The 23,238-nt window shown below is 37.7% G+C and overlaps 1 protein-coding gene across 5 annotated transcripts in view; it reads right to left on the reverse strand.

Annotated features, from left to right (window-relative positions):
- Nucleotides 1–23,238, reverse strand: part of ASAP1 (ArfGAP with SH3 domain, ankyrin repeat and PH domain 1) — a 180,653-nt gene that overhangs the window by 66,745 nt on the left and 90,670 nt on the right. For all 5 annotated transcript variants that reach the window (XM_089517960.1, XM_089517965.1, XM_089517963.1 and 2 more), the window contains 8 exons: nt 14,549–14,694; nt 13,601–13,675; nt 13,194–13,243; nt 10,862–10,991; nt 9,882–9,967; nt 7,968–8,043; nt 6,398–6,484; nt 2,031–2,131 (listed from right to left, as the gene is read on the reverse strand). In XM_089517960.1, the coding sequence (XP_089374086.1) occupies nt 2,031–2,131; nt 6,398–6,484; nt 7,968–8,043; nt 9,882–9,967; nt 10,862–10,991; nt 13,194–13,243; nt 13,601–13,675; nt 14,549–14,694 (751 nt within the window). The remainder of the gene's footprint in view (nt 1–2,030; nt 2,132–6,397; nt 6,485–7,967; nt 8,044–9,881; nt 9,968–10,861; nt 10,992–13,193; nt 13,244–13,600; nt 13,676–14,548; nt 14,695–23,238) is intronic.

Here is a 23,238-nt window from a genome sequence, read left to right on the forward strand (position 1 = left end):
CAAGTCCTTCTCAGATATTTGACTCTTTCCCCTTATCATTTTTGCACCTAATAATAATAATAATAATAGGATTTATTTATATGCCGCCCAATTGGAATCCGGCCGGCTTACAAAAGAGGGGATAATAGACGATTCCCTGCCCTTAAGCTTACAATCTAAAAAGACACGACACAAAAGGAGAAGGGAATGGTGGTGGTGGTGGGGGGGGGGGGGGCAGGGGATCAGGTCCAGCATTCTTCTCTCCCTCTGAGGCCTGGACCAAGGCAGATGGACTGGAGGAAGGGCTCTTTTTAATAGAGGCCAGGCCCGATGGTGTTGGGCCTGTCCTTTCACTCCCTCTCAGGCCAGAAGATGACAGTTGGAAGGAGGGAGGGGAGGGCTCTTCCTCTTCAGGCCCGATGGCGTTGGGCCTGTCCTTTCACTCCCTCTAGGCCAGAAGATGACAGTTGGAAGAAGGGAGGGGAGGACTCTTCCTCTTCAGGCCCGATGGCATTGGGCCTGTCCTTTCACTCCCTCAAGGCCAGAAGATGACAGTTGGAAGGAGGGAGGGAAGGGCTCTTCCTCTTCAGGCCCAATGGCGTTGGGCCTGTCCTTTCACTCCCTCTAGGCCAGAAGATGACAGTTGGAAGGAGGGAGGGGAGGGCTCTTCCTCTTCAGGCCCGATGGCAACCTATCTCTGGCTGGTTGACCTCAGTTTAAGTAAAAAAGAAAATACAACCTGTGCTGTCAATTTAATATTGAGGTCTGGGAAATAGTGGCTACATGTGGGTGCACTGGGATGCTCAGTGTGTTCTGAGGAAAGTATAGGCCTCTACAAAAAGCAGAAGTGGTAGAGACAAAAGCTGCTTGAGTGCTACCCCATTGTACTTTATATATTTCCTAAATAATAATGCATTCTGATTGGCTTTAGTTCAAAATCAATAAGAATTTATACTATCTAGAAAAGTATGCTTATCCCAGTGTTGCTGTCTTCTATTTTATTTCTGCTCCTTCTACTATATTGCATAATCCTCTGGCCTCAGCCTATGGTTCTTTGTTTAGATACAAAGGGCCGAGAACATTCCAGAAGCAATGGGAATTAGGTTAATGGGCAGAACAGTTTATTAAAATGAAGAGGAACTGTCTTTTATTGCCTCAATGGACTGAATATTTATAATTAGAGGAGTAAATTAATTTATAATTAGAGAACTGAATAGAGTTTGAATAAATAACATAAAACAGGAATAGGCAAAATAACTCAGATAGAATTGGTAGATGAATCTCTTGTTGATACACAGCACAGCATTTCTTGGAGATGGTTTCCAATGTGCCCCCATGATATATATGTACGCCTAACAATTAACAGACCTTCTACCATGATTAAAATTCATATAAAACCTTTTTCCTTATTGTTTTACACCCCCTAACAAAGAGCAAAATTTGTCTTACATTGCATATAAATTGCATGATACATGTGTTAAGGTACAGGTAGAATACTTTAAGATGTTTGAATTACAGTTTTTGAACAATAAAACATGTCCAAGGGAGAAAGAAAAACATATTCATGAAAGATACATAAAACTGAGCTGAAACTTTCTGCTCCCCGCCTCCAAGAACAGAGGATTCTAATGTAGTGTATACAAAAATAAGGTATTGAAATATACACAGTATAAAACCTAACTATCAATGCAATAAAATTGGAAGATATAATAGCATTTCCAACCAGACATAAAATAGAAGCTGAAATAATACATTTTACATTTATTCACGTACTGAATTTTTATGAGAAGTTTAATGTGCTATATAAAGAAATGTATACTGAAACATCTGCCAGCCACTATGGTTCCTTGGAGAATTATCTGACTTCCAGGTCCAACCAACATTTAGGAAATGTTTTCATCATTTTAGCTGAATTCCATTTAAGTTGTGTTTGTTTTAAACGAGTGAAATGTAAAATGTTTCATCTAGTCCAGCAGGGGTTTTGATCTAAGAACCCACTGTACATTTTATAGCATGGATTGACTCTATGTCTTACACTCCTGAGTACATACCCATCACTCTTCTTTAAGAGATATCCCTTCTTCTCACTGCCATATTCTTTATTTCCCTGAAGCTGGTGCATGCTATATCCTCCTTGCTTGCTTTGGGAATCCTATAAGAAAAAGAATAAACAAATACTTCTGTCGCTTTTAAAAATTAAGTTTTAAAAACTCATTTTGTTTCACAGTAAGTCCTTCATTTGCAGCATCTCAATGAAAAAATGCATGATCTCACTTGCAAACATTGATGTTATTTATTTTTTAAGCACATAAATGATTATGATACTTTTCCACAAAATGATGAAGGCTTTAAATGAAAAGTTACAGAACATTTAGTACAAAATAAAATTCAGATGTCCAGAAATTATTAACAAAAGCAATTAAGACACATGTGCAGACTGGATTGTATTTACAATTCTAACATTTAACTAGCTTTATCAAGTTACACTACTTGATTTAGTTTATGGCTTTAAAGAAGAATGAGATTCAATTTATTCATGTGTGCACATATGCATGCACATACATATATGAATTTCAATACTGCACACCTACACACACCTGATGAAAAATGCAGCAACAGAAAGATCTGCAAATTCACTATGAAAAGAATGATTCATTAAAACAATGACTTACTCTCCTAGACTTCGATCAGGAAAGGCAAAGGCAACATAGGAAGAAAAAAGTAGAATATTTTAAGACATTATTATTTGCCATATGCATTTTATAGCCACTTTAATAATTCACAGTCTGTGGCAAAGGCACAGGTAGAAACAGTAAGAAACAGGCGTGTTTAGATGACAAATTCTTGTGACAAATGCTCCTCAATTCTTCATGGAAAGGATGTTAGAAAGGAAAACAATAAGAAGAGGCAGTAGTGACAAGTAAAGAAGAACAGCCATTCCACAGCATTTGTCCTTTAACTAGCTTTATGGGATAGCACTGAAGAGCATGAATAATGATAGCAAAGCAGCCACTGGGGCAGAGTTGTCAGAAACCATCATGGAAAGGTAGAGCCATTTAGAAACTTAGTAAAGCTTTATCACAAGTATTTTAACTCATATCCATATGGATTAAAAAAAACCTTGAGTGACATCTGAGTTATTTTCTGATCCCATGGGATTTCTAATGTATTCCAGGAATACAAAAAATGCATCCTGTCTTTATAAATGTTTGTGAGTGTAGAATCAATAAATATTGAACAATACCCAAACACTCAGAGCCACAAAATTCATGTTCACATGTGGTAAAACATTTTGTTTGAGTAGCTAATACTACAGTATATTACATTTTCTGTAATATATATAAATATAAAGTAATTTGTGTTCTAAAAATACTACCACTATTATTTCCAACTGCGAACAATAACAACAACAAAATTATTTCAAGCTTCCCACAATTAGGAAACAAGACAGAAACCCAGAAGAAAAACGGCTGTTTACTTGTAAGAAAACTCACAAACTGTGGGACAATTTAACAAAATAGGAGCTGCTTTGGGAAATTTCCCATAATGAAGTACTATTTCTTTGTTCCAGCCATTCTGCAGACAACCAGAGCATGTCACTTCATTGCTGCAGTGGTTCTAGCAAGCAAACTTCCAACTCCTGATGAACCATCTGCTGGTGATCTTCTCATCTGTCCTCCTCTACAGACGTAACAGTGGAGAGGGTAGGCTAATTCTATCACAGCATTCCTCTCATTCCAAGCCCTGAATATGTGAATCTACTTGCTTCACAGACTGTGTGGTTCTTCCAATCAGGAACAGTTCAAACGTTTCTACCATTCCTTCTTCATTTGTGTTCCTCATTTACCCTGGACATTCTTGAATGAAGTCTCTGGCTGCTCTATGTTGAACTGCACCAGAAACTTCCATCACTGCTGCTTGTCATGGCATCAGTATGTCTAGTTGGTCTTTCTCGGACAGGAATCAAGTAAGTGTGCACTTGCTGGACTTCCACCTTTAAGCAGGGGAAAGGTCCTCATAAAGCACTCCCACCACTTTCACTATAACATGTGTCACCCACAAAACAGCATAGGACATTTTCCATTGCAGTACTTTACACTGTGCAATGAAAAACGTACACTACTGGAGAAATGCATTTTGTTGTTAACTGTTGTTAGGTTGGCTTCGACTTATCGTGACCCTGTGAATGAGAGGCCTCCAAGTCACCTTATCAGCAGCAGCCCTGCTCAGGTCTTGCAGCTGTGGCTTTCATAATTGAATTTACTTATCTGGAATGCAGCCTTCCTCTTTTTCTACTGTGTTATACTTTACCAAGCATTATTGTCTTTTTTTAGTTTGTGTTCTCATGATATGGTCAAAGTACGACAACCTCACTTTAGTCACCTTGACTTCTAGAAAGAGTTCAGGCCTGATTTGTTGAAAACTTTAAAAAACCCAAAAACCCTCTTCTAGTAAACTCATGTTTAAAAAATACTAGTTCTGCATGAATTCTGCAACAAAATATGACTCTGGGGTAATGAAGTGCCCCATCTGCTAACATGAAGTTTAGTATGCATCAGGGTTAAGAATCATCCAGTCCTCCAACTGCTGTTGGAATGTGGAATTATGCCATTGTATATAACAGGACTTAAGCATTCATTGATTTTGTTAACTATGAGTAATGAAGTGTCCTGGAACCAAACCCCAGCAGATGCCAAGGGCTCACTGTACTGAGTTTTGCATTTTATTCTGAAATAATGCTGAACTGCCTTAATAGAGCTGTGCTATATCTGAAAGGCTGTATAAAATAGTTAAATAAAAATAAATGAGAAAGATGGACATTTGTTAGCTTTTCACATAGGCATAAATGTTATGGTTTATTAAGCACACCATCTGGTACAATACATTTTGCATATTTTAAAAAGCTATCTTTTACATAAGTCAAGTCAGTTGCCTAACAAGAATCAAAAACTAAACATAACTTGTCCTTGTGGTGTCTTTTTATATCAGCATTTCAGTTGATGTTATGATCTCACTTTTAAAGCAGACATTTACATCAATTCATTTGCCTGAGAAGACAAATGTTCCTTGTAAGTTTTTTGTAAAATACTAAAATTGTTCAAAATGGCTGCAACTTTCTATAGCTTAAGTAGTAGACACCTGGGTGGTCAAGCTTCTTGGCCTTAAAAGCCCCATAAGGTGCTGAGCCAAAGACTGTATACATGTGTACCCCTCCTCTCCCATCTCAGCATGTGCAGACTGGGAAGTTTAAATCTGGATTGCAAGGTAGAGGGAAGTGAGTATGACTCAAACCTTCTCTTACCAGATTTCTACCTGAAACTGTCTAGTGGTGGGTTCTTGACCTTCTCATACAGCTTTCTTGAAGCTTCATCACAACTCCACAGTATAGCTCCCTGCCCCCTCAGTAACCAATTCTAGTCTTTAACATCAACCTGAGTGTCAATGGATGAACTTTCAAATTACCCATAATTTCAGCTTTCATACTGAAGCTAACTGCAGCATCCAGCACACACTGTGTTGACATGTGACTTGTCCAAGATTCACCTATCATGCTGTTCATATCTTGTGTCCCACTCCTATATCTAATAGCCCCCACTATAGGTTTCACGCCCAGAGATATCTTCATTTCCATTATCTTGTTGCCTTGTGTTCTCAGGTAGAGTAAGCTCAAAACCGCAGAAGGCAATCCCATCTATAAGGAGGGCTGACTGTACTCTCCACATCAAGGCTACTCTGGCTGGGCAGCCAATCAATGAATTCGAATCTCAGGTTTAAACTTACTGGCTGGCAGTTCCCACTCTTTTGTGAAGCCTGTTCAATGTTGTGCATACTTCTAGAGATACTGACTTGCTGCCATGTCCAGGGGACTTTGACACTCCACTTTGCTCTGCTCCACCCCAAGGACACACATTCTCCACACGGTAACCAATACAGTGCTCATAATAGGCTAATATTCCAGTGCTAGAGGTCATAAGTTTAACATTTTTTCTATCTGCAAATATTTATGGTTAAATAAAAACATGTACTTTTCAAGCTTAGTGTTCGTTAGCTAATTTTCCAATTCTTTCAAAACATAACATGCAGTCCATAATGTGTGTGCAACAGTTTTAGAAAAGATCCTAATATTGCCGTGCCATTTGAGTGCAATAGTACACATTCATATTTACATACGCATATGACCAAGAATACACAGTAACAAAATCAAGCATGGTGCAGTTTGAAAACTCTAATGGCAGATAGGAGTAGTCAATCTCTACTGTAACTGTTCAAACACATTTATAGAGTGTACAAATTATGTTCTTAGCTATACATACAATACATTTAAAATGCATGTATAAAATACATGATAAATATTAAATACAGCTAGTCTATGATTTCATTCCATAATTGTTGTATGTATTTTGCTTGGGATTCTTACCTCCTTCTGGTCAAGCTGTAAGGAGGATTTTATCAAATCTCTAAGTGCAGTCAGTTGTTTCTTTTCTTCATCTTGTGTCTGCTTTATCTAGAGTAAAAATATTCTCAATTAATTTGGCTTTAAAAAGTGTGATTCGTGTGTTTTATTTTAATCAACATGAAGTTGCCAAGAAATTTAAACTGAATGAAGCAGTTTTCTCTTTTACCTTAGGTATATACAGTTTCTTGACCACACCTCTAGTGCTTCTGAAAACCCACCAATTCCCAAATTCTCCCCACGTTTTTAAAAACAATTGTGGAGTAATTAATTTTACCCAAAACTGCACAGAAAATCTCCCCAATCACTTGAAAAAAAACCCAATCCTCCCAAATACCTGTTTTGTCATGGTCCCTGTTGAAATGGTGACAGGAAGTGATGTGACATGACAATTTTGAGAAGTAGTGAGATGAAAATGGAAATATTTGGGCTTTTTGAGGGAGTCAGCTCAAGGAAAGTGGCTCCTGGCCACACATAATTGCCTTCTCTTTCCTTAGAGAAAGTGCTAAAGCTATGTGCAAGTCACACAGAGACTGTGGAATCAGGACACAGATTATTTTCTGTAGAATCCACAACAATAATCAGATGGATATTGGAACTGAGTTCTGACAGTCTTCAGGGATTACTCTGAAGAGAATTATATCTTTAGCCCTTTCAGGTAAATGTTCATTGCAGGTTGCACTGAGAAGTTTATATCTAGCTATCATCAGGAGAACTGTCTTATGGACCAATCTTAAAAACATGTATTCCATAGGATCATCATCAACAACCTTTAAATGCAGAGCCTCCATCTGGGATGGCTGGGAGAGAAAATTTTAGTCCAAATGCAGTGGTGAAGAGGAGGCTGCTCTGTTCTTTTCCTTCTTCACAAAAATATCAAAGGTGTATGAATGAAAACAATTGAACATTAAATCACGCACTCAGGTGGAAAGCTTATCCAGACTGGCAACCTGTGCTGCATGGTGCCATTTAATGTTGCTTCTCAATCCTTCCACAGTCAAATGTGCTCCTTACTTTAAAACACCTACTCACTCACCTACTAAAGAGGGACATTTCGATTCCTTTGTTGGTATGTTGCTTGTGATTCTTTATTATCTCTGTCTGCCCCATGCCTCTTTACCAATTTACGCTTTTTAAAAATAAATAAATAAAGGTATCTTTAGAAATTTGATCCCTATTGTTTTAAACCCATGGAAGCAGATCAACCCTCTCCCCAACAGAAATACACTCCTCTCTGTCATCCCTCTCATCTTACACAAGAAGTGCATATGAACATGGTAGTGGTGATGGAGATGATCTAATCACAGCAATGCTTATATATTGTTACACATAACCTATAACAACAGTAATAAAGCTCTAGAGGAGGGGTGAGCAAAGTACAGGCTACATGCAGGTCCCCTACAGCCATTCTGGCTGTTAGTCCAGGACATCTGGAGCACCACAGATTGGGGAAGAATTTATGATTGTTCTTCAATAAGCAGTCAGATAAAAGTTCCCAATAGGAGACAATATTCTCATCTTATGAATAACTTACATTATATAAATCAGCAGCCAGTTTCTCAATATACTGTTTTAGTTTATCAGCTGTCTTCAAGCCATCTTGGAAGAAACTAAAACAGAAAATGTAGTTTGAATTTTATAACATTTTCCTATTTTTTACTAGAATCTTATTGTTCACCTTTTTTGAACTCCCGACTCAATAAACAAAGTATAATAAACATTTGCATGCTATCTGAAATCTTTAGCCTAATAAACGGATTACTTTATCCAGAGATGATTTTATTGTCAACTTTGATTCAGTACTTTAAAATAATCACAGAAGAAGCCCAACATAAATATAAGCATGTAGGAATCATACAAAGATTAGATCAGGCTGAAAAGTTCCACACAGCACCACGTTTTAAGCACTTTAAAAGATCAGCATTCAGATGACATACCCCAATGCTTATGAATTCTGGCACTGCTCCATTGTTCCCCCATCAACATTAGAAAGGAAAGGAAAACGTAAGTCCGAGGGCCTACGTAGACTCTTAAGACAAAACATCACCTAAAAGCCCACAAATCATTTTTCCACAGTAGCTCATAAGAAGTCAGATTCACCTTCTAATGAATATTTGTTTTTAAAGTGCTATTTATATACACACTCACACACCATTTATACTATTTTAAATGCATATACTTGGGAATGGCTAAAAATCTGTTTCAATGCTAAAATATTTCCTGTTAACTAAACTCACTTTTGTTCTCTTTATGCAATATATAAAGTTAGCTTTCCCTCCCTTCTTGACAGGACATTTAAAAATAATTTATATAACAAGTGAAAGAGTAACCAAATTTGATCTTCTGCATGGCAAAAGCATAAGCTAAGTACCATCTATTTCATAAGTCTATATGAATGAACAAAGATTATAAAGAAATTTTGAGTTTCATTCTTGATGGAGAATATGGGTAGACAACTGCAATTCAGCTGGAGACTTTTCAGGTTGGTCAGGTGTTCAAGGACCATGATTTGAGTTTAATGCTAACATTTCCTTTTTTTAAATTTTTTTTTCAGTTTCAAGTTAACACTTTAATTCTTTATCTTTTAGTTTCTCATAAATCAAGGCATCACTGCATGAACAGTTCTATCACTGTTTTAGATTTGTTTTTTACAACCTGTACTTCAAAACTGGCCACTGTGTGTTCCAGCAGCAACTGAACAAATAATCTATGTTCCAGCAGAGTCCATAGTACAGGACCAGATACCTAGAATATTCAGTCAACGATGTCTTTCAGGAGCTTGAGGACAGGGGAGTGATGCTTAAGATATATGATACGGGGAAAAGAAGAGGAGAAATGAAAGTTGGAGGCAGGGAACAGATGAGCCAAATAATAGCTTTATTCCTTAGTTCTCTTTGCTGCACTCATTCCTGGTTTTGATTTTGACTACTCAGTCGTAAGACAGGGCAAAGATATCAAAATCTGGTTAAATTCCCCAACACAGTTTCTAGAGGGAGTGTGTGTGTGGGGGGGGGGGGGGGAGAGGACTTGTCAAATACAGTCGGCCCTTCATATACACGGATTTTTTATACACGGATTCAAGCATACATGGTTTGAAAATGTTCCAAAAAAGTATAAATTTACCTTGATGTTCCATTTTTTATTAGGGACACCATTTTGCTATGTCATTATATTTAATGGGACTTGAGCATACACGGATTTTGTTATACACTGGGGATCTTGGAACCAAACCCCAGCGTATAACAAGGGTTCACTGTAAATTTTAAAAAGAGGAGATCTAGGAAACTGCAATGTGACTTCTATGGGAGCTATTTGCCCACCCTTGAAGTACAGATAAGCTAAAATCTTATACAGTACTAAAAAAGTAGTCGACACCACCAAGACAAGAAAAGGATGCTCAGTTTTAAATTGATAGGTGGAAGATAAACACCTAAAGGATTATACTTACTTGCACTGTGCATGATAATACTTAATAAGATTCTGTAGAAGGTCAACACCTTTTTTTGTCTTAATTTCATTAACCTTAATGAGATACTGGAAAAAAGAAAACCAAACTCAGTAGGATAATTATACATTGCGCTATCTCAGCTGTGTTCAAATGCAGGTTCTATTTCTAATCTTTTTAAAACAAAGTCAACAATTATCTTTGAGGTTGCCTTGCAGTTGAGATCTAAAAGCACTCAGCAAATACAGTGATTAAAATCTCTGCGTATACAGAATAGATTAATATAGAACAGTAAGCTTAAATTTACTTAAATGCATTAAACCAAACACTGTGATAAACTGCTCGCTACCGGTAAATTTTGTGAAGCTATTGCTTTTCTGCTGCTCCAGTTCAATTACTTATCTTTCCTATACGTCTAATTGCTTTTTAAACTTTAGGGACAGAATACCCTTAATTATATTTAAGTAATAAGCTATTTTTGTGAAGTGTCACACTGAAATAAATTTGGATGTAAAGCTAAATATCTTGGTATCCAGCTTTCATAAGCTCTAGCTACATATGAGTATTAAATGCCCAAGAGGACTGTGAAACTTAACTTCAGATTGATAGATGGCAGATGCTTATCCTTTAATATATATTCTTGTTGTTACTCATTGGGATTGGCAATCCATAGTTCACTATGTTATCCATTTTGCCAGCCTCTTCCCCAACATAATTTTATGTTCTTGTTATTAGCAAGGGGATGTTGCTTCTGTTCCTCATTAGTGCAAAAATAATCTAGTTAGAGGTAACATTCTTTCAAGTATCAAGTGCTTCTAAGATGTGACAGATAGAGCTTTATAAATTAATTGGAGGGGGGGTCATTATTATACCACACAGTTGGTTTGATATATTACTTCCCACAAGAGATCTTTTGCAGATTATAGAACATTGAGATAAAAGCATGAATCAAAGCATTTTTAACAGTTAAGGCTGATACTTACTTCACACATCTGGAGCTGAAACAGACGCCTTTCTTTTTCCATTTCTTCTGCTATCTCGGCTCCTGTAATCTCTGTCCGTATCATCCCATGCTGTTTTGCATGTTCCCTTTTTTCTTTTTCAATTTTTGTGCTGTAATTGTAAAATCATATATTGAGGAAACTTGTGAAACTTTGGGAAATCACATCCAACATGGAACCAAACTAATTCTGTTCACTTACAAACTACTCAAGGTCTTATCAATATTGTACAGGTTTCAGTAGCAAATGAACTTAGGCAGAATCAGATGCCTCCATTACAATTTTCTTGCAGGTTGTCCTGGTGATAAACGGAGGAAGGACTTGGGTATTTAAGAGATCAAGCAAGGATGTGCCAAGACTACAGCATACCTATGCCTAAGTCGTACAGAGATATAGTTTTAGGCCTTTCCTATGCTGCATGTATTTTTATGACAATGATCCTTAGGAAGATTCTCTTGCTCAGGAAGAGAATTGGGATTTGGCCCCCAAGCTACTCTTTTTTTTGTTTCTTATTTTTAGCTCTCATTTGCTGTCTTGTCTACTATTATTTATTCCTTAGCTGCCTTTCAAGTCTGCAGTCTTCCCATATATAAGAAGTAGCCTTTGATGAAAGAGGGTAGACTGCTTTTGATATTCAATGTGTCCACAGTACCTAAAACATAGAGAACAAAGCCCTGAGTGGTATCATAAGATATTATTATAACAGTGAGAATAACTATTAGATTGAAAAGGTTCCAGGGACATTTCATAAATACCATATACCAGGAATTTATTGTTTCCAAAAGGAGTATACTGTATTTTGAAAGCAGCTATAGTTTTAAGTATATTTATAAAAAGGTTTCAGGTCTTGATCCCTGCTTTAATTTCTGCATGCAATTTTGTGCAAAATGTAAATTCAAACAAGCATCTTAACACTCCTCCCCAATCATTTTTAATTTTTTGACAAATGGAGCAGTAACACAATCCCCCCTTTTTCTTGAATTCTTGAACACAAGTAGTAATGTTTTGTCCACTGTGTATCTATAATCTCCTGTACATAGTCAGAAACAATATGAGTAGGTGGATAGCTGGAAACACCATGGGCAAAGCTACTACACATTAAAGATTTCTGAATCCACACTAAGAAAAGTGGTGTAAGCAATACATTATATTTGTTCCATTTCTAATGTAAAAAACCAAAACAAAATCCTTGGTTAAAAAATGGTCAAGAACTCAACAACAGTGTTATGAGAACAGACAAACTAAATATCAAACTTGTTAATGACTGTGATTTTTACAAAACAATATATATAGTAGTCATTATTACAAAAGAGTATTTTAAAACCCTACATTCCTGAAAAAGGAGGTGAGAATACTATTCAGAGCTCCTTCCTTCACCCTCATTAAACTTGAGTGTCCTGGGTGACTGCTTGTGTTCATTTGTGTTCAATTCTTGGTGACACTTTGTGTTCATTTAGAGATGCCTGCAGTTGCAGTATACAAAGTAGTCACTAATAGAAGCTATATCATGTTGCTATGCTTGCCCCTATAAAGTTTGTAAGGATAGGGGGCAGCTGCCATCATACCTACCCTGTTAATAAATGATCTGTAAGATTAAATAAAAGAGGCACAGTTTAATCTATTCCAGGAACAGGAAAGCAATTCTGATGTACAAGGCCAGGAAAAGCCCTTGTCCCTCTTGAAGAGACATCCAATGATCTATTGCTTTAATGTTGTGAATAAGTTGATTCTGTTCCTTCCTACTTTACTGGGAAAGGAACTGGGGAGCAAAGCTGGCTTGAGGCTCAGTCATAGCCTTAAGAAGCAATCTTGCAGATGCCATCTCAGTCCCAAATGCACCAGTGAGCATAGTGATGCAGATGACATACAGGAGAACAAGGTGGTGTATAATTCTATAGATACTTGGAGGAGTTATGTCAGTGTCATTCTCAAAGTATGTTATCATTGCCAAAGAGGTGGATAATTAACAATATGTGACTAATAAAGTGATGAGTATGCCAAGGCCAACAAGAGAATTTTAGTATATATGAAGATTTCCCATAATAGTTTGTGCAATAATCATGTCACACACATATTTACTAAATGAGAAACAAACTACAGAAAGCAAACAGTGCTCCTCTGTCAATAGGAGTAGTTTCCCAAATGTGCCTGATATATACTTTCATCATATGCATGCTAATCAATTATGAATCATCTATCAACATTTAAATAAGTGACAGACATTCCCAGTAAAGCTCAAAGTTGGAAAGACAGCAAGTCATTCACATGTTTAATACTCTACAAATGTTTACCCAGCAAAATGAACAATACTTACAATTTGGTCTCATAATCCTTCCAGGCTTTGTCAAAAGGCTTTTTAAGATCCTTAGGAAAGAGAAAATGCACTTAAAATATGTTTATGACACTGATATGTCAAAATGTATACTTAAGATATCATTCCAAGATTAAAATGACTTTTTTGAAAGAAAAAAAAGAGAAAAGCTTTCCTTTTTATAACTTTTAAAGTATTTCTTTCCCATGGATCTTAAGGCACATATAACTCAAGATGTAAAGAACATGATGTATATGTATGCATGCAATTACAATTAATGTATTCTATAACAGGTATTCTACAGAGATTCATGCAGAGTTGAGAGTGTCATCACAAGAACACTGACAGGAAAACAGCAAAAACCCATGAAATCATGCCAAAAACTATAATTATAAAATCCAAACACTTACCCCTTTGACTTCTTTCAAATCTCCCTTTAAAAGGCAATCCAATGTGAAGATAACATTGTGGTTCAAACCTTGGAGCTAAGAATAATAAGCAGTCCTTTTCAATATTTAAAATCATAAAGGTGACTTACAAAATCTAATCTTATCCTACTTCTATCTGTGAGGTATACATACCTACAGGAGAAATTGAAGTTATCCCCACCAAATTATCAGTCTACTAGACTCGTATGAGATTGGAGTTTTGTCCAGAATAAAGCTGCACTAGAGCCGCATAAGGTGCCTCAGCATGACAAAAAGACAAACTTCCACAAGAGTGCTTTAGAATGTTATTTTTATTCTATATAATAGATCTTTATGTATGAAAACTATCAGTCTGTCCTCTGTAAGCTTGTTTCAGATGTTTCTAAATTCTGGCAGAAAGTGGTAGACATAACTATCATCCTTTTAAAACAGTCCTTTCAAAGAAGAGCAGATATTGTATAGATGAGAGTACAGTGTAAAAACCATGTTCTGTATTTCCCAGTATAGCTAATAAAACTTGCTGTAAAATCATCTGCTACTTTCTGGTGTCCCTACACAATGACAGAAATTGATAGTTGTGATTAACGAAATATGATTTATACTAGAGGTCAAGATTTAACTGCCAGTCCCAACTAGACTTGACCCAATTGAAAAGATTTATATAAATGCTGACTTACAATTTAACAATTTCTTCTATAGGTCTAACTCCAGCTGGGACTTGCAGATGTATTTAACATCTTATGCCTAAAAATATAAAGCTGGTGTCCAATAAATGTGATCTGGCACCTGAAATCGCTTGCAGAAAATTAGAAATGCTTTTGCGGTGGAGTCACATATATGGATCAGTACATGAACAACAAACCATTAGGAAAAGAATACTTGTTTAAAATGCGAGCATTCTGAAGAAGCAGAAGATTCAAAATTCCTTACCAGATTTTTTAGCAGCGTTGACAATTCCTTAGTCAGTGTGGAAAATTTTACAAAGGCAGTGCCAAGATCTGGATTATCTCTACTTAAGAAGTTACTTCCAAATTTATCAAGTACTTGTGCATAGTTTTCTTCATTCTGGACATGTTCTGATAAGAAAAATACACAATTAGTATTCATTTACAGGAAGGTGAAAATATATTGATATTGACAAAATGCATTTTTCCCAGAAGAGCACATTTTCATCCAGCCTTTTGCTTTTTTTATTTTTAAGCATTAGTTTTGTATTGTCTGAAGTAAGACTGCAATACTGTTAATAAGCATGACATTTTCCAGGTCTTGAAATGAAGACTGGAATTTAATGGGTTAAATTCAGAACAAGAATCTGAAGAATGGCTTAGTAATACAAATTCAGTTAAAAAAAAGCTGCAACACCACCACAGGAATCTCTTGTAACCATGTAGTGGTTCAATGTGAGTAGACTAAATGTCCCTGCCTATTTATAGAATTAGAATGTACAAACGAATATGAAACCACCATATTTTGATGCTATAATTTTTTAAAATTGTAAACATCCTTCTTTGGCCAAATCCATTATAAAATGTGGCAAAAGTTTGCTCTCTGTGGTCAGTGACATGGCTAACCATAGGAGTGGCTGTGCCTTGAAAAAAAATGAAGATATGACCTTAAGAATAAAAAGTGAAAGCAAAAAAAGCAATAAAATCCATCTTTTGACCACCCCAATAAGGAGAAACTAAACTGCATCCAATGAGCAAGCACTTCCACACAGTATTTCATGTAGTTATCGTGCTAAATAAATGTACTATTGTAACAGTAGTCACTAGATATCAAAGAAAATATATTAGGTTATATGCACACAGTCAGCTCTTCACATTCACTGGGGTTAGTGGCACTGGACTTCAGAGAAAGTGGGAAAAACACATTAGCCCTCTCCCAACCATAATTAACACACAGCAAAAGTGCAGTCCACATATTCAACCCACTGTGGATGACTTCGAGGTGACCGGGCTCCTTCACAAAGCAGACGTGGGCAGCTGGTGGGGCTTGTTGCTGACTATGCCATTTTGATAGGAGTTTACAACTACTGCCACATGATCGCACTCCTGCGAGGTCGGCAGTCCCTATTAGAAATGGCATGGGGCAGCAGAGGGGGCAGCAGCAAATAATCCATGGATAAGCAAATCGGGAAAAGTCAAACCTGCAAATGTGCAGGGCCACATAATATACCTATTATTACCTGACTATGAGGTTATGATATGATATATGATATGATATGATATGATATGGCACTGCATTGCATTATAGGCACCCCACCTTTCTCTCAAAGTAGGCAGGCTGGCAGGCAAGGCAATTTACCACGTATTTAAAGATCTCAGCAAAACACAACAGAATTATTAATAGCAAATTACATTTTAATTTTAAAACATCAATTAAAACATTTATAAGCACCACCTTAATAAAAAATATTAGCACACTTAAAAATATTTTGACATAGTTAGTTGCTAAAGGCGTCTAAATGCCTGAGGAAAAGTTGTTTGCATGTTACTAGGACAGTAAGGGAGCTGCTTTAATCATTCTGGGAAAGGTGAAGCCACCAAGGCGCTCTCTTGCATTTATCATAAATGTACATGGGACAAAGAGAAGGAACTTTCCTATACATTTTAAAATCTGGACAGACTCATACAATCATTTGTGTAACCTAGACATGAGCCATACATGGTTTATAGGTTATAACCAGCACTTTGAACTGTGCCTCAAAACCAGGGCTGGAGTAAGAGTAAGGAGTAATAAAATATATTTGTTACTCCTTATTCTCGTTATTATATTATATTGTACATATAAACACACAAAAAAATGTTATTATATTGCACCGGGGAAGGGATTGGGAAGCAAAGACACACACACACACACACACACACACACACACACCAGCCTCGCAAAGCAACCAGGGCTTTCCCCCAGGGCTGGGGAGTAGGAATAAAAAGTAAGTACAGGAGTAAAAGGTTTTTACAGTCTTGGTTTCATTTTTGATTCTTATCTATCATGTATCCTCCAGATCCAGGCCACCGCCAAGGCCTGTAGATTCTTTCTCTATAATATTGCTAAAATCTGTCCATTTGTTCTGGCCTTTCTGGTCCACGCTCTGGTCGTCTCACAAATAGATTATTGTAACCTCCTTCTGGCAGGGCTTTTTTTCTCTCACCTCCGTGCTTTAATTTCTGTCCAGCATTCAGCTGCAAGCATTATTACATCCACTCGCTGCTCTGACCATGTTTCTCTTCTATTATCATCCCTTCACTGACTCCCCTTCCATATTCAGTATAAGCTTCTGCTGTTGACTGTTAAAGCCCTTCATGGGCTGGCCCCTCCTTATTTATCTTAACTTCTTTCTCCTCAAATTCCCACTCATTCCCTCCATTCTGGTAGTCAAGGTCTACTGTCCCAGCCTAGGATCTCCACTGCTCCGTCCTGGATTCGTCCCTTCTCAATTGCTGCCCCTCACTCCTGGAACCTTCTTCCCCCACAAACACAGGTCATCACTTCTTTAACCAGTTTCAAAACTGAGTTGAAGACTAACAACAGTGCAATGTGGCAGCTAACAAGGCCAATGCGATTTTAGGCTGCATCAATAGAGGTATAGTGTCTAGATCAAGAGATGTAATAGTGCCACTCTATTCTGATCTGGTCAGGCCCCACCTGGAATATTGTGTCCAGTTCTGGGCACCACAATTTTAAAAGGATGTTGAGAAACTGGAGCATGTCCAAAGGAGGGCGACTAAAATGGTGAAGGGTGTGGAAACCATGCCCTATGAGGAACGACTTAGGGAGCTGGGGATGTTTAGCTTGGAGAAGAGAAGGCTAAGAGGTGATATGATAACCCTGTTTAAATATTTGAAGGGATGTCATATTGAGGAGGGAACAAGCTTGTTTTCTGCTGCTCCAGAGACTAGGACCCGGAGCAATGGATGCAAGCTGCAGGAAAAGAGATTCCACCTCAACATTAGGAGGAAGGTTAAGAGATGATATGATAGTCCTGTTTAAATACTTGAACAGACGCCATATTGAGGAGGAAGCTAGATTGTTTTCTGCTGCTCTAGAGACTAGGACCCGGAGCAATGGATGCAAGCCACCTCAACATTAGAAGGAATTTCCTTACAGTAAGGGCTGTTCGACAGTGGAACAAACTCCCTCGCAGAGTGGTGGAGTCTCCTTCTTTGGAGGTCTTTAAACAGAGGCTGGATGGCCATCTGTCGGGGATGCTTTGATTGAGAGTTCCTGCATGGCAGGGGGTTGGACTGGATGGCCCTTGCGGTCTCTTCCAACTCTATGATTCTATGACTATATACTGTAGTTCAGGGAAGTGTTCCCAGGCATTGTGTGATTGTTTATCCGATTGTTATCTGACATTTGATTTGATATTTGATGTTTTTTAATTTGTTGCCTGCTTACTTTTATCTAATTCTATTTTTTATTATCAATTGTTTTATATGTATTTTTTAGAATGGAAGCCATTGGCAGGTTTCATTTTTATCAATTTTATTGTTTGTATATACAGCACTTTCTAAATCTACAGCACTATATAAATAAAGTATAATAATAATAATAATAATAATAATAATTTACAGGAGTAGGAGTAACATTAAGAAAAAATACCTTACTCTGGAGTATGACAAGGAGTAATCCCAAAATCACCCCTACTCCTCAGCCCTGCTCAAAACAGACTGATACATAATGAGGCTGTTGTAACAGGAAACTTGTATGTTCCCTGGAACGAGTCTGATTGTATATTTTATTGTAAGCTTTGGGAAGACTGTATTCTTGAAAAATACCCAAAGAATGCATGCAAGGAATATATTAAACTAAGTATCTACATTCAATACTTGAATACTGGACTTATTAAATATGAAGCCTCACCATACCTTTGAGCATACTTTTGTTGTGCTTCATAAAAAGTGATGAATTGCTGCCTTACAAACTTCATCTAAATGTGTATTTAATACATATGTTCTTCATACTGTCATCGTCTTTGTGAGGTGTGTCTAATTTGCTGTGACCTAGGCATCTGAGCCCAGTCATAACCTGAATAGGCACAAGCATTTGTTGTTGTTGTTGTTGTTAACCGGCCTTTAGTCAATCTCAATCTATGGCAACTCTGGATGAGACATCTCCAGGATACCCTTTCCTCCACTGCTCTGCTTAGTTCCTGCAAACTCATACCCATTAGTTTTTTGTGGGTTTTCCAGGCTATGTGGCCATGTTCTAGAAGAGTTTATTCCTGACCTTTCGCCGGCATCTGTGGCTGGCATCTTCAGAGAATGCTGACCTGGAAGAGAGTGGGGATATATATACTGTGTGATCCTGGGTAAGGAGAAATGATTCCCATGTTACTCTGTGTATTGTTCAGTTGTTGATGGCCAGGCCTCAGGGTAGGAAGATATGCAAAGGAGAATTAGTGTCTGTTCATTGGTGATCATTGTCTGCTGGCAAAGCCTCGGACACTGAGAGGTTTCACATTTGCATTTCCTGAGTCCTGGTTTTGGTGTTCTTCATATCCGTTACCTCCTGAATAGAGTCCATCCATCTAGCGTGTGGTCTTTCTCTCTTTCTACTTTCCTCCACCTTTCCTAGCATTATGTGTCCAAAGTACAACAGTCTCAGTTTTGTCATCTTGGCTTCCAGGGAGATATCTGGTTTGATCTGTTCTAGGACCCGCTTGTTTATCTTCTTGGCTGTCCATAATATCCTCAGCAATCTTCTCCAGCACCACATTTCAAATGAATTTATTTTCTTCCTATATGCCTTCTTAACTGTCCAGCTTTCACATTCATACACAGTAATAGGCAATACAGTGACTTGTGTGATTCTAACTTTTGTGCTGACTTATGTATTTTTGCATTTTAGGATCTAATGACTGGGATGGACGAACGCAAAAAGAGAATTTTCTGAGAAACAAACTACCGCATATACTCAACTGTAAGTCGATCTCATGTAAAAGTGAAGAGCAGGCTTTGGGGTCAGAATTATGTATTTTGATATAACCTGAAATGTTGACGGTAAAACTTAGGGTCATGTAACTATGGATGTAAAGGACAAAACAAAGTTAATTGATGGCAAAGTACGCTGCTAATTTCTCACGGAGGCATTTAAAAAAGCCAGAAGCAGAGCTGAAGCAGAGAAAGTAGAGGGCGTCAGTGCTTCTTTTAGGTTCTCCCATGCTTTCACCTACTCAAAGAAAGAGATGGTTTCTATTTTGATCAAAATTAAGGTACAGTGACTGAACTGACACATGATTATGTTGACCCAGGTTTTCAGGTTGATTTTTAGACTCACATTTTTATACATCAGTATATACAGTAGTCAATATTTTTGGTAAGAAAGATGGCTGTGATCTAAAGAATACTGACCATCTAAAGAATATATTGACCAAAATTGTACTGAATTTTATTGATCAATGCAATGGAGAGTTCCAACATGTTTCTTGTTGATGTTATGGCCACGAAGAAGGCCATTTTCACTGTCATATTATGTAACATTTTAAATTAAAAATGATACAAAGTTATCTTAAACAATGTGTTTGCATCCCATTACTTTAGCATTAGTTGTCATAATAATTTGGGGTAGCTCTGTGAATGATGTCCTTTTATCTAATTGTCCCCAGAGACACATCCTCACTTGTTGTGAAAGTATAAAGTATAACTCACAGTAGTTTTTGTCCGTTTTTGTTTTGTTTTGTTACTGACATTTTATAAAGATGAAGGAACCACTCACACTGACATGTATGAAACTCACACACAGTGCTATCTGAGTTGCTGAAATCAGGACACACAATAATGCATTAGCTCCACCAACAGAAGTAATGCATTGTGATGTTGTTGTTGTTGTTATTGGTGGTGATGGTGCCTTCAAATCATTTCTGACTTATGGTGATCCTGTGATGAACTTGGGATTTCTTGGCAAGATTTGTTCGAGAGTGAGGGTGTTGCCATTGCCCTTTTCTGAGGTTGAGAGCGAGTATCTTGCTTGGGGTTTCCATGGCTGAGCAGAAAATGAAACCCTGGTCTCCTAGAGTCCTAGTCCAACACTTAGAGCATTACACGCAGCTCTCAAAACATTCCTTATCCCCCTCAAAATCAGAGATTCTCCTACATTATATTTTATATGCATATGCATCTATCCACAGTTACAGGAATGTCACTACATTTGATAGTCCTGATGAGAAATCTGTATTTAGGACAAAAGGCTACTGTTAGAACAGAATTCGGAGAACCAGTATGGTTCCCACTGGCAAGAGGATCAGGCAAGGCTGCATTCTATCGCCCTACTTGTTCAATTTGCAGGAAACATTGTAAGAAAAGCAGGTTTAGACTCAGGACGAGGAGTGAAGATAGTAGGAAGGAATATCAACAATCTTAGATATGCAGGTGACACCATATTACTAGCGAAAAACATCACAGACTTGGAACAATTACTAAGGAAGGTCAAAGATGAAAGTGCAAAGGCAGGCTTAATGCTGATATAAAGAGAAAAAAATAGCGACTACATAAGAAATACATAAACTCAATCTAGACAATGAGGAAATCAAAATTGTTAAAGAGTTCCCATACCTAGGATCAAACATTGATTAGAATGGTGGCTGCATTCAAGAAATCAGAAGATGATTAGGAATAGCAAGAGCAGCTATGAAAGACCTGGATAAGATCATAAAGCACATAAGAAGAAAATCAACTCATTTGAGATACAGTGCTGGAGAAAAATGCTGAGGATACAAAGGATAGCCAAAAAGAGAAACAAATGTGTTCTTTAAAAGATTAAGCCTGAAATCTTTTTGAAGCCAAGTTGATTGAGGCTGTCATACTTTAGCCACGTTATGACAAGACACGACTCGTTGGAATAGACAATAATGCTAAGAAAGGTGAACGGTAGTAGAAAGAAAGACCACATGCCAGATGGACAGATTAGGGAGGTCACAGGCCTGAATTTGCAGGACCTAAGTAGAGCAGTGGAAGATAGGGGGTCCAAGAGATGTCTCATCCACAGGGCTGCCATGAGTCGGGGTCCACTCTAAGGCAGTTAACAACAAACAATGATTTGGCCGGCAACCAGTCATGCTAGATAGGCTACATATAGGAGTGTGTGTGTGTGTATGTGTATATATGTGTGTGTATTCTTCTAAGGAGACAAGCCAGCTCCATTGGGCTTAGCCCAGAAAAAGAAGAAGAGCCTCCCTCCGGTCTATCTGCCATGGCCCTGGCCCTAGAGGGAGAGAAGAAACACTGAACTTGATCTCCTTCCCCACTGCTATTTCCTTCTCCTTTTGTGTCATGTCTTTTTAGATTGTAAGCCTGAGGGCAGGGAATTGTCTATTTAAAAATTCTGTAAGCCACTCTGAAAGCCTTTGTGGCTGAAGAGTGAGGTATAAATACTCCAAATAATAATAATAATAATAATAATAATAATAATAATAATAATAAACCTTAGGACTCAGAGGACCAGACTAACAAATGAATACATCACTAAGGTATTTCTATTAATAAAATATCTTGCTTCTCAATCAATCACAAATATAAGTAGTCAAGACAAAATGCGTCAGAGATTCACACCCATCCTTTAATGAAACAAAATGTTGAGTTAGTTGTACTGAATCATATACACCTTATACACCTAGCCTGAATATAATTTTAGTATTTTAATATAAAAATACACACTCAGAATCAGAGTATCAAACTTTCCCTTGTAGTTTCCAAAATTATCTATGGAGTATGCACATTGTACAAATTTCTCTTTTCTTCTTTCCATTGTTACTTCTTCTGCTTCACTCTTCCCATGAGTCATTACATTGAAGGTAGTATTTTAACTGCAGAAACTTGTCACCATCATACCTATGCATACCATGTCAACATGAGCAGTGGCAACAACAACAATGGGAGCACAGTAGTCTTGAAAGAAGTAAGACACTGGAGAAATTATTATTATTATTATTATTAACCTTTATTTATGAAGCGCTGTAAATTTACACAGCGCTGTACATGCAATCTTTTTAGTTAGACGGTTCCCTGCCCTCAGGCTTACAATCTAAAAAGACATGACACAGAAGGAGAAGGGAGTGGTGACGGGAAAGGGCAAGAGGTCCAGCAGTTCCTCTCTACCTTCGACGCCTGGACCAAGGCAGATGGACAGGAGGGAGGGCTTGCCTTCAAAATGGAAGGTTAATCATTATCCAGGGAAAATACATACTCACAAGTAGGATAATACATATACAGTACATAGCAATACAGGAAATGGATCGATAAACAGTCAACAACAGAACATCAGATAGTAAGCGACAATTATGCGATGCCTGGGAAGGCTTCTCTGAACAGGATGGTTTTCAACTCCGTTTTGAAGCTGGTTAAAGAAGTGATGACTCTTGCTTGTGGAGGAAGAAGGTTCCAGGAGTGAGGGGCAGCAAGTGAAAAGGGGCGAATCCGGGATGGGGCAGAGGAAATCCTGGGCTGAGACAGGAACCCTAGACTACCAGAACGGAGGGCCCTGGTGGGAAGGTGAGGAGAAAGAAGGTCTGATAAGTAAGGAGGGGCCAGTCCATGGAGGGCTTTGAATGTCGACAGCAGGAGCTTATACTGAATGCGGAAAGGGAGGGGGAGCCAGTGAAGGGATGCCAACACAGGAGAGAT

The sequence above is a fragment of the Sceloporus occidentalis genome, unplaced genomic scaffold (genome assembly GCF_023333645.1).
Source record: "Sceloporus occidentalis isolate IW3139 unplaced genomic scaffold, rSceOcc1.0.p SCAF_3, whole genome shotgun sequence".
Classification (NCBI taxonomy): domain Eukaryota; kingdom Metazoa; phylum Chordata; class Lepidosauria; order Squamata; family Phrynosomatidae; genus Sceloporus; species Sceloporus occidentalis.